Raw genomic sequence first — 12504 nt, forward strand, 5'->3', positions numbered from 1 at the left:
ATCGCACAAGAAATTTCAGGGTCCATTTTCTGATGCTATCCCTGTGAAAATGATACAAAAATTGGGGCTAAAAACATTTGTGGGAAAAATATATATTTTTCATTTTCACAGATCAACGCTGGAAGATTCTGTGAAGCACCTGTGGGTTCAAGATGCTCACCACGCATTTAGATAAATTCCTTGAGGAGTCTAGTTTACAAAATGGGGTTACTTGTGGGGGATTTCCACTGTTTAGGCACATCAGGGGCTCTCCAACTGTGAAATGACACCCGCAGAACACCATCAAAATTTGTGTTACGAAACGTCACTCCATCCTTTCTGAGCCCTGCCTTTCGCCCAAACAGTAATGGCGTAGTCAGGAGAAATTGCTTAGCAAATTGTACGGTGCATTTTCTCCAGTAAAAAATTGGTGTTAAAAGAGCATTTTTGTGGGAAACAATGTGATTTTTTATTTTCATGGCTCAACCTTATAAACTTCTGTGAAGCACCTGGTGGTTATTGGTGGTCACCACACATCTAGATAAGTTCCTTAAGGGGTCTAGTTTCCAAAATGGAGTCACTTGTAGGGGTGGTTTCCACTTTGTAGGCACATCGGGGGCTCTTCTAAACAAGGCGTCAGTTAAGAATTCCAGCAAATTCAAATAGTCAAATGGTGCGCCTTCCCTTCCAAGCCCTGCCGTTAATGGAGCAAGATTCCTGGCGTAGTGCACACCACTCGTCAGACAAATGACAAGTCATGAATCAGGAGCATCAGACTCACCATGAAGCCTCATCAAAACCGGCAAGAAAATCACTGTTCTTGATGAATTGGAGAAAAAGACTTCAGTCAAAATGCATAACCGTTCAAGGAAACCGGTCACATGATTAGGATGCATCAATGCGAGACTGGCTGCAGTATTACAAACGTTGTGTTTTACTCTGAAACATTGCTGCACTGCAGAGAAAACATAGTGGAAAGCATGACCAAGGAGGAGATGACTTGTCCAAGGTGTCCCTGCTAGTGATAAGTGAGCATGCTCAGGTGTTATCCGAGTATCATGGGTGCTTGGGTAATACAGGTATGTTCGAGTCCCTGCAGCTGCATAAATCGCGGCTGTTAGACAGCCGCAACACATGATTGCCTAACAAACCGGGAATCATTAATCAAGCACCCACGATACTCCGATAACACCAGGTAATGCTTTATTCGAGCAAGCTCGCTCATCACTAGTCTCTGCCTAAGTCTCATTGCGCGCTCCCCATTTGTGTTCAGGGAGAGACATGTCAGTCTGGCGAAGAGCGAAGAGGGTAGAGACCTATCAATTAAGACTTGTCCACTCAGAGGACAGATTCATCAACACTGGCTTTATATACATCAGTCATGATCAACTGTGCACTGCCTGCCAAATTCATTTCGAGGCAAGTGCACCCTTTACCTGCTGCATGCCACCTCCAGAAAGGTTACTCCAGTCAGTAATGGGAATACTATTCTGGAGTAATGTACACCACATTGGTGTTGTACGTTCTCATGAATTGGTCAACTGGTGTTCCATCATATACCATTCCTCTGCATGTCTGCTACTTTTGTAAAAGTGGGCCGATCTAGCCTGGGGTGGCATAAAAATGCCAAGAGTAAGTAACTTCGAGTCGCACAACAATTTTGTGAAACATCAAGGTGTTTTATAGTAGAATTCTGGCAAAAATATCTTGATGAATCAGGCCCTATAAGTTTGTAATGCAGGAGTCAGGCCCCTGATACATGCTGTTCGTGGTCCAGGCAGAATAAAGCACACGACCGGTTTCTTCAACTATATTTACATCAATCATGTTATATTTGGAGCCAATATGGAAATTTGACTTTTGAGTTTAGGAAAGCCTTGTGCACTAAATTTAACTTATGTGAAATAAGTCCCATTGTTTGGATATGGGAAAATATGTACACTTTAAAAGTATTTTTTTTATGCATAGAACTGTGTAGTAGACTAAAATGTGCACCCAATGGTGACGGACATCACTTGATGACATCCATCACAGGAGTCTAATAACATGTATGTCCAGGCATATACCAACAGAATAATCTCTCGTCAAATGTCGGTTTCTTTCATATATCAGAAAAATGGTCCTAGTATCATTAGTCATTTTGTCCAGAATTTCATTAGTTTTTCCTCAGTGTGTCATGCAAGCTTGGTCCGTTTTTCTTGGTCTTTCCTTATCTAGTAGTCTGTGAGAAATGAACACAACTCAAATGGAATCCAAGTTCTCTCCAATTTTTTCACAGATCCATGTACTTGTATTACGGACTTTGATTGGACACTGATCAGAATCGGACATGTCTACGTCATCAATCCGCAGAGAAAATAAATAAAAAATGTATGTGTACAGCCCCATAGACTATACAAGGTGCAAGTTCTAGCTGTAGAACACGCGGAGAACTCGTACAATGAGAACGGATGTCTGAATGAGCTCTTATGGAGACTAATCGGAGTTATAAAACTCTGAGAATACTTGATAGAGACAAAAAAAAACCAAAAAACTTAATTTCTAAGATGTGTATTTTTCATTAAAGGAAAGCTTGATTTCTATTTGCTATTTTTTAAAGCTAAACTGAAGACTGAGGGCAATGGCTTATTGCACGATAACGCATAGATGGGAGCTGGTTAGGGCAAAGCTGACAACCAGCGAATATACTGTGACACAGGCCAGAAATGACGGGATATTTACATAATTGTAGCCTAGCGCGCCGTTCATGTTTTGGAAATACAACAAAACACAGTCACAATCTGACAAGCGTGGCATGGCTGAAATGTGGCCTTTGTGCGATCGCCGCCCCTGCCGGCCTCTAATCCTCAGTAATAACCAGTATGAGAATCTTTCATCACAGCAGTGGTTTGTCCAACTGCAGAGAGAATGGGCCAGAGGGGAATTTGTGGTGGTTAGCTGGGAGGAGGAAGGTCACAAGTTGGAACTATTGTCTGATACTAATATAATCCTTTTATTTTCTTCTATGAACGTTAAACATTTTCGACAGTGGGAACTGTTTGGTCACGGTTTCGATGCTCTCCCATCCTAAAAATCAGTGCTTAAACTTTGATATAATTACAGATTTAGGAGATCTTTCGTTCGCTTGCTGCTGTTAATACCCAATTTCTGGCTTATGTAAAACAATAAGCTTTCTACTTAATGGCTTGTTAGTGCCATCACCGTTCGGTTTGTAATGTAAGAACATATTTTCATCTTTGGTTTTATTAAAGGGTTGTCTGGGGAAAATAAGTTATCACCTATGCACTGGACAGGTGATGAATTGTTGATCGGTACGATTTTGACCGATCGGCAAAATGGGGTATCTTCTGGCTCTATTAGAATGGAGCTGAAGTGTGTATGCTCATCCACAGCTCCATTCATTCCCTATTTATTCCCGCTACACTAGGCTTTTCCTGGCAGCCCCATAGAAAATTATGGGGTCGTGGTCGGCACCATTTGTTAACGAGGATAAAAATTCCCCAATCTGTGATCAAAAGTAGCTACCGTATTTTCCGCTTTGTAAGACGCACTTTATTTCCCCCAAATTTGGGGGGGAAATGGGGGTGCGTCTTACAAAGCAGATATACCGCTTACCGTTACAGGCTGGGATGAGGGGGTGTCCGCTGCCGCCCGCTGCTGCTGCCGCCCACCACCGCTGCTGCTGCCGCCCGCCACCGCTGCTGCTGCCGCCCGCCACCGCTGTCGCCCGCCACCGCGGTTGTCCGCTGCTACTCCGGTGCTGCGGGGGCTCTGGCGACATTTTGTGAAAGACCAGAGCCCCCCGGCAGTTCGTCCATGCGTTCCTTCCTGTATGACTGACTCCGGGAAAATGGCCGCCGAAATCTCGGGAGATGAGATTTCAGCGCTGAGATCTCATCTCTCGAGATTCCGGCGGCCATTTTCCCGGAGTCAGTCATACAGGAATACATGGACGAACTGCCAGGGGGCTCTGGCCTTTCACAATATGTCGGCAGAGCCCCCGCAGCACCGGAAACAGCCCTGCAGCCCCGAAGCCCCCCTGCAGCACAGGAGCCCCCCCGCAGACCGCCTCATACCAGCCTGCAGCACAGGAGCCCCCCTGCAGACTGCCTCATCCCAGCCTGCAGCACAGGAGCCCCCCTGCAGCACAGGAGCCCCCCTGCAGACCCCCTCATCCCAGCCTGCTGCACAGGAGCCCCCCTGCAGACCCCCTCATCCCAGCCTGCTGCATAGGAGCCCCCCTGCAGACCTCCTCATCCCAGCCTGCAGCAATGATCCACTCCTGCCTCCAGCAGCGACCCTGGGACCCTGATCCACCGCAGCCACAACCCCTGGTAAGTAATAAGACGCATGGATTATAAGATGCATGGATTATAAGACGCCCCACCAATTTATTAAAAAAAGTTTTTTCCTATTTTTCTCCTCAAAATTTGGGGTGCGTATTATAATCCGGAGCGTCTTACAAAGTGAAAAATACGGTAATTATCCCCGAACCCAGGGATAGGTGATTACTGGTTTTCACTAGGCAACTCCATGTAAAATATCTGTTCACATATTCATCTTTGCTATACAGGTATTTTTAATATAGGAAGTCCAGTTGACATTAAAGTGAACTACCTTAAAAAAAACAACAACAATTAACTGTGTGCTGTGTACGTATATCTTACATTGTGCCCAATGGGTGCCATACGCCACCGAGTGCCTATAAAGGCATACACTGGGACCGTCACAGAAAGTTGTGAAATAAATCTGATGAACTAGAGCCTTATGGTTGTGGGACCCCTTATTATAGGCAATTTATGGTACATAATATGCATTCAATACATTGTGTAATATGGGGTCTATAAAGATAGATAGAGTCTCCTCTTTTTAAAATTATCCACAGAGTTGTGACCTGTCATCTGATTCATAGACCATCAGGCTGCGATTCATACTTCCTGCAGTTTGGGTACTAAAGGGGAACACGTCTATCCCCGAGGAGAATGCCAAGCCGAAGACTTATTGGCCATGCCATGCTCCTCTGGAAATTTAAATATGCAAATAGCCTCTACAAAAAGGAAAAGGATGTGAACAATAGTGCCTTCTATTGGATTTAGAAATCCCAAAGTTTAACATCGACCCTTTAACGAACCTTGCCATAATGGCTTTGAATAAAGAGCCAAAACAGAAACTCTAATTGCAGACACTTGTTTTGGGGTATTTACTCCTCCTTCACTCACCACAAGGAGACACATTCCCCCTTGGGGTACCTGTCAGAGGCCGCTCACCTAACCTAATCAGATATCCTGCTTTGCACTGAGATGGGGCAAACATCCCGAAACATGTGTCTGCAAATGGAGATTCTCTTTTGACTTCGTATCCTTAGGCTATGTGCACACGCTGCGGATCCGAAGCAGATTGGCCGCTGCGGATTCACAGCAGTTTTCCCAAGAGTTCACAGTACCATGTAAACCTATGGAAAACAAAATCCGCAGTGCACATGCCGCGGGAAAAAACGGGCGGAAATGTAGAGTTGTTTATTCCGCAGCATGTCAATTCTTTGTGTGGATTCCGCAGCGGTTTACACCTGCTCCTCAATAGGAATCTGCAGGTGTAAAACCGCAGGTGGAATCCGCACAAAATCCACGGTAATTCCGCAGTAAGGATTTCATGCGGATTTACCAAAATCAGTGCGGAAAAATCCGCACACCAATCCGCAACGTGTGCACACAGCCTTAGTCATGCGACTTATTACTAAAGTTCTAGTCCACTTCCACTCTGAAGAGGCAATTTCCATATCAGAGACTAGCTGCAAGTAGTACAGCCAAGTATAGTTTTCTCAGAGGAAACAGTTTAGTTTAAAGATCCAGCTGTGGACCACAGACAAAGATAAGACTAGCCCGGCTCTTCTGCTGACTGACACGTCTCCAGCTATGGGAGCGACCTGTCAATCACCTGCAGCAGCACTGGGAAAAGCTGTCTGGGGTTGGATTCGTCACATCTTTAAACTATAATTTCTCTGAAATGTCAGTGTTTCAGATAAAAATGTACCCAGCTCCCTTTAAATTTATAATTTCATGTATATTAAAGGTAATACATATCTAAAATGAGAACATTTATTAGATAATCACTTTAGAGTAACTCCAATACATGCATAGACAGATAACTATCCCATGGAGATGTATTCTGGTTTTTAGCTCACAAAGCTTATTTACTGGATAATGAAATGTTTATATACTCTGTATTACAACTCGTACAGTTTTTAAGATATCTGTCTGAAAGGGAACCATCATTGCTTCCATGAAATGGACATGTGATGATCACAGAGATGCACGGCTTTGGTACAGCAGAGCTCTGATGACTGCAGTGTAACGGGCCGTCACCACGTGACCAGGACATATCATCCTCTGGATGCCAATAATTAAGGCTCCCATTCAATGAATACAAGCAAAGATCTATTCATTATGCAACAAATATATGCTTTATTTAATACCCCTTTAAAATGAAAGCTCAGATCTGTGTGGGGCAATTTAGGATAATGCCAATCATTATAGCTGATGCAAAGGGAGATATGTGAAGTCACACTAAATGGCAAATACAGTTTTAGATCTAAACGCATTTATCTGAAGACTATTCTTCATACGTTCAGAGCAATGCAATACTTACAAAAGGCCTCATATCCAAGCAGCATCTTAGGACTGAAAATGGTGGCGCTACGTTACAAGCACTGAAACGGATTTGATGTTTCATTCCCTCTCATTTACCACTAATAAGGATGGTGCCTTCTAAATAAATTAACGGTTTAGCATCTGATTCAACGTAAAGCATAGGTTTAATAAGCCAGAAAAGTCCAAAAAAACAGTATATGTATACATGGATGCAATAAGCCCTGCAGCTACAGACGTGGGGAGGGTTACATGCATGCCGCAGAAACGCATTTCGATCTTAGATGGAGGAACACTTTAATCCTCATTATAGAAACTTGTGCGGAAAAATGGAGTTATTGCCCACTGCAACCAACGAGACCATTATCCATTTTTTAATCAGTATAGGAAAGGGAGCACACAGAAAGTAACTTCCAACATAATTGCTGTCTAATTACTGTTGACCAAATATCTTCAAATAAATAACAGCCTTTGTCAAGGATGCCAAAATGGAGCACACCAGGTGAGTAAACATCATATATAACAAGTTATGTACCGTATGTTATGTCATCCGCTTATACTTGGAAACGTTCTCATATCTTGTGCCCTACACTGGTCATCGCATCAGGGTTTCCGTCAAAATCCCAGAATTGAGGTTGAGATGGAATCCCGGAGAGAGCCATTAAGTATAATCAGGTAGATCCAGTCACTTTGGGCTCTTTTCTAGCTCAATGGCTCAGGTGGAAAGTTCTTTCTAAATCTTGGCTCTCTAGGATTTTTGCAGAAAATCGGTAAGGAGGTTGTTCCAAACATCTTGAAGAACTAAACACTTATCTTCTGCGGATGAATGCTTCAGCAAATCCTTGGGTCTCTTCATGTAATTCCATACAGACATGAGGATATTGAGATCATAGCTGGGGAGTCACATCATCACTTGAAGGACTCCTTGTTATTCTTTACACTGAAAATATTTCTTAATGACATTGGTTGTATGTTTGGGGTCATTGTCCTGCGCCAGAATACATTGGGAGACATCCATCATGCAATACAATCAGGGAGGCAACTGAATAAGTATCTGCCTGTATTTCTCAATCATTATTCCTGACAAAATTCCCACCTTCATTTGCTGAAATTAAGCCCCAATCTTGGAAACAACCTCCATCAAGATTCACTATAGCCTGCAGACATTCATCATTTTATCCCTTTCTAGCCCTTCTGTTACAGCCTAATATTTCATATTTGGACTCAATAGTCAAGAATACTTGCAGCCATTGTTTGTCATCCCAGTTCTAAATTTTCATGTATAGTCGAGTTACTTGGCCTTGATTCCAAGTTATGGCTTTTTGGATGCAATTTTTCTATTAAGACCTCATCTGGCCATACTTATCCAAACAGTAGATGGATATTGCTATATCCCACTGGATGCTGCCAGTTCTGAGCTGATGGCACTGCTGGACATCAAGGGGAACAAAGCATGATGCTTTTTTCATCTGCTGCCCTTAGTTTCCTAGGTTGACCACTTTATACGGTTCTTAATATTGTCCTTTTCTTGGTACTTCTTCTAAAGAGCTTGAACATGCACAACTTGAAACCACAGAATGGTTTGACATTTTTTGCCTGGGAGAGACCTTGCTGATGCAGTATAATTAATATGTGTATTATTGCTGTTCACGCTTTTCAATGTTGTATGACCTGTGACATGAAAGAACAACAAGGAGTCCTGGAAGTAATGATCAAGACCCACACAAAGCAATAACCTAAACAGCTACATTGACAAAGATTACATGAAGAGAAAAGGATTTGCTCAAGCCTTTATCAACAGAAAAGTTCCTTCAAAAACGGTGTTCAAGTATACCTAGAAAAAAAGAAGCCATTTTGGAGGCAAAGGATGTTCATACCAAACATTGACCTGTTGCAGATTTTGACGAGTCTGTTTGGATAATATAATGTTTCTTCCGTTTAAGACAAAGCCAATTTGTATAAGAATTCCCCAATTAGGAAATAGAGGAAAAGAAAAATATAAGAAAGGCACTTTCAGACAATAATGCAATGGGTACGCTACAATTTTACAATATCGAATAGTATAATGTTTTAAAAGCAAACCTACCTTAATTTCCATGGCTGGTAAAGGCTCATTTTCTTAAGTCAGTTCATTTTTTTTTCTTTTGTACAAAGTCTTCTTTACAGAAAATAAATATGATACAGCTATAATACATAATCCGTGAACAAGTCTGACGTATAGAATAAATGTTCTTTTTCTGAGCGTCTTCCACCTGCACATCATCTGGAGATTTGGTTTCAAGTTCCTAGTAAGCATTTACAACAAAATGGAGGAGCGCATTTGGCAAAGAAAATTTAACAACTTGCTGAGGTGGACACTACAGGCCCTTGATTCCGGAAAGGAGGAAAGAAAAAAAAAAATGACAGAAAAGTGCTACTAGTAGGCGTCTCATTGGCAGCTGGAATATGTCCCTAATAAATAACTTCATAGACTGTAGCCTTCTTGTCCCCTGATCCAGTGACAATGTATTTGTCATCCACAGAGATGTCACAGCTCAGCACAGAAGAGGATTCTTTGGACTGTGGGAAAATATAAACAGCAGTGAAAAAACTGGTGCTTCCAAGAAATATGGAAAAAAATGCAGACAGATCCATTCCTCTAAGTCAAATTTATTGGCTAGGTGTGTAATTATCCTTTATTCCAACATTGGGAAGGAACTAAATGAAGCTAGATTATTACACAGCTATAGAAAACTAACTTTCTAAGGATAAATTATGTACAGGAGAAAAAAACCCCCAGTATATCAGGTCTTCACCGATCTAAAATGATCATCTATCCACAGGAAAGATGATAACTTCTGGATACTGGAATACCTCTTTAAAGGGGTTGTCCGGTCTAAATAGATAAGTCTATATACACACACACACTTAGACATTAAAGACATGCTATAGATGGGTGGATGGGGTCCTTGCCCACTGAATGAAGGTATAGGACAGATCAAGTAAAAAAAATAAATTGAATATCACATGTATAGCCTAAGCATTAAAGACAGATACACAAATGAACATATGAGCCAAAAAAAGTAAATGCCAAGCACACAGTTATAATTATTCAAAGGAAAAATAAATAAGGATGAACAATGGTGTCATACACTAGTAAAAATGAACAGTAGCGTTAGAAAGACCTCACCAATTAAAAAAAAAAAACACCCAAAGAGCATTTCACATGAAGCTTAGTCAAGGGGTCTGACAAAGCTTAATGTAAAACACACAGAATGCATCCCCCTGACGAAGCTTGATGCGAAACAGGGTACATTTTCTTTGATTGAGGAGGTCTCACTAATGACACTGCATTTCTATTAGTATGTGACACCACGGTTTCATCCTTATTTTTTGTTTGAATATTTATAATGTGGCATTTATTATTTTGGGCTCATATGTTCTTATGAATATCAATGCGGGGACTGTAAATATGATATTCAATTATTTTTTTGTCTACTCGATCTGTCCTACATTTTTATTGGGTGGATGGTGTCATTGCCCATTGATCTACAGTAGGTTTTAATGTCTAACCTTGTAAGTTTATTATACTATTCTTTAAATGCTGTCTAATCCAAATTTCAATAAAATACATACACTTTAAGATGTTGAGCTCTGCACATTCTTTATACAGGTTTTATTTTATGATATAAAAATAGTACCTGCTTTATGGTAAGAAACCCCACCGTTCTTGGCTACCTTCTACTTTTCCTACCCCTCCAACGTTCTCTCTCACATGGAGTATCAGATTATTAGGAAAGTTTTGCGGTATCAGGTCTCGGGATTTTCTATTATAATCAGTTTATAAATAGCATAGACTTTATAACAAAAGGCAGCTGTGGAAAACTATGAGCCTCTTCTATTCTTTGGCTGCACCTTTCATTCAACTTAGAGTGTGTCATGTGTTTTTAACATGTTTATCAGATTTGTTACATATTTTATTAATAAATACTAATACAGCAGCCACTGAAATGAAGAAAATGCAAAGTTACCTGGAATATACTGGCTCCGTAAGGTGTTCTCCAGGCATTCAGTAGGTTGTCCTTTCCAGTGCTCACAAACCATTTGCCTAACATCAAAAAAATTGTAACATTAAATTTTGCAGTGAAACTATGCAATCTTAAGTATTACTTTAATGTGGGTGTATGGACGATGTACTCCTAGAATTGGAACACACCAACAAGTTCCTACTACTAGATCAATATACATTTATATGTATAGAGCACGATACGCATACATACAGTGCATTGCGAAAGTATTCGGCCCCCTGGAACTTTTCAACCTTTTCCCACATATCATGCTTCAACCATAAAGATACCAAATGTAAATTTTTGGTGAAGAATCAACAACAAGCGGAAACCAATTGCGAAGTTGAACGAAATGTATTGGTTATTTTAAATTTTTGTGAAAATTCAAAAACTGAAAAGTGGGGCATGCAATATTATTCGGCCCCTTTAACTTAATACTTTGTTGCGCCACCTTTTGCTGCGATTACAGCTGCAAGTCTCTTGGGGTATGTCTCTATCAGTTTTGTACATCGAGAGACTGAAATTCTTGCCCATTCTTCCTTGACAAACACCTCGAGCTCAGTGAGGTTTGATGGAGATCGTTTGTGAACAGCAGTTTTCAGCTCTTTCCACAGATTCTCGATTGGATTGAGGTCTGGACTTTGGCTTGGCCATGTTAGCACCTGGATATGTTTATTTGTGAACCATTCCATTGTAGATTTTGCTTTATGATTGGGATCATTATCTTGTTGGAAGACAAATCTCCATCCCAGTCTCAGGTCTTTTGCAGACTCCAACAGGTTTTCTTCAAGAATGGTCCTGTGTTTGGCTCCATCTATCTTCCCATCAATTTTAACCATCTTCCCTGTCCCTGCTGAAGAAAAGCAGGCCACCACCATGTTTTACAGTGGGGATGGTGTGTTCAGGGTGATGAGCCGTGCTGCCTTTACGCCAAACATATCGTTTGGCATTGTTGCCAAAAAGTACGATTTTGGTTTCATCTGACCATAGCACATTCTTCCACATGTTTGGTGTCTCCCCCAGGTGGCTTGTTGAAAACTTTAAATGACACCTTTAAGGATATCTTTGAGAAATGGCTTTCTTCTTGCCACTCTTCCATAAAGGTCAGATTTGTGCAGTGTACGACTGATTGTTGTCCTATGGACAGACTGTCCCACCTCAGCTGTAGATCTCTGTAGTTCATCCAGAGTGATGATGCAGCCAAGAGGCCCATCTCTGATCAGTCTTCTCCTTGTTTGAGATGAAAGTTTAGAGAGACGACCGGTTCTTGGTAGATTTGCAGTGGTATGATACTCCTTCCATTTTAATATGATCGCTTGCACAGTGCTCCTTGGGATGTTTTGGAAATAATTTTGTATCCAAATCCTGCTTTAAACTTCTCCACAACAGTATCACGGACCTGCCTGTTGTGTTCCTTGGTCTTCATGATGCTCTCTGTGCTTCAAACAGAACCCTGAGTCTATCACAGGGCAGGTGCATTTATACGGAGACTTGATTACACACAGGTGGATTATATTTATCATCATTAGTCATTTAGGACAACATTGGATCATTCAGAGATCCACAATGAACTTCTGGAGTGAGTTTGCTGCACTGAAAGTAAAGGGGCCAAATAATATTGCACGCCCAACTTTTCAGTTTTTGATTTTCCACAAAAATTTAAAATAACCAATAAATTTCGTTCAACTTCACAATTGTGTTCCACTTGTTGTTGATTGTTCACCAAAAATTTACATTTGGTATCTTTATGTTTGAAGCATGATATGTGGGAAAAGGTTGAATAGTTCCAGGGGGCCGAATACTTTTGCAAGGCACTGTACATATCCTTAATTCAT

The 12504-nt window shown here is 41.2% G+C and overlaps 1 protein-coding gene across 3 annotated transcripts in view; it reads right to left on the minus strand.

Annotated features, from left to right (window-relative positions):
* LOC143760030 (transducin-like enhancer protein 4) overlaps positions 1-12504 on the minus strand; it is a 174821-nt gene that overhangs the window by 11163 nt on the left and 151154 nt on the right. For all 3 annotated transcript variants that reach the window (XM_077248999.1, XM_077249001.1, XM_077249000.1), the window contains 2 exons: positions 10634-10710; positions 8710-9182 (listed from right to left, as the gene is read on the minus strand). In XM_077248999.1, the coding sequence (XP_077105114.1) occupies positions 9075-9182; positions 10634-10710 (185 nt within the window). In that variant the 3' untranslated portion in view covers positions 8710-9074. The remainder of the gene's footprint in view (positions 1-8709; positions 9183-10633; positions 10711-12504) is intronic.

Source organism: Ranitomeya variabilis, chromosome 1, assembly GCF_051348905.1.
Source record: "Ranitomeya variabilis isolate aRanVar5 chromosome 1, aRanVar5.hap1, whole genome shotgun sequence".
NCBI classification, from domain to species: domain Eukaryota; kingdom Metazoa; phylum Chordata; class Amphibia; order Anura; family Dendrobatidae; genus Ranitomeya; species Ranitomeya variabilis.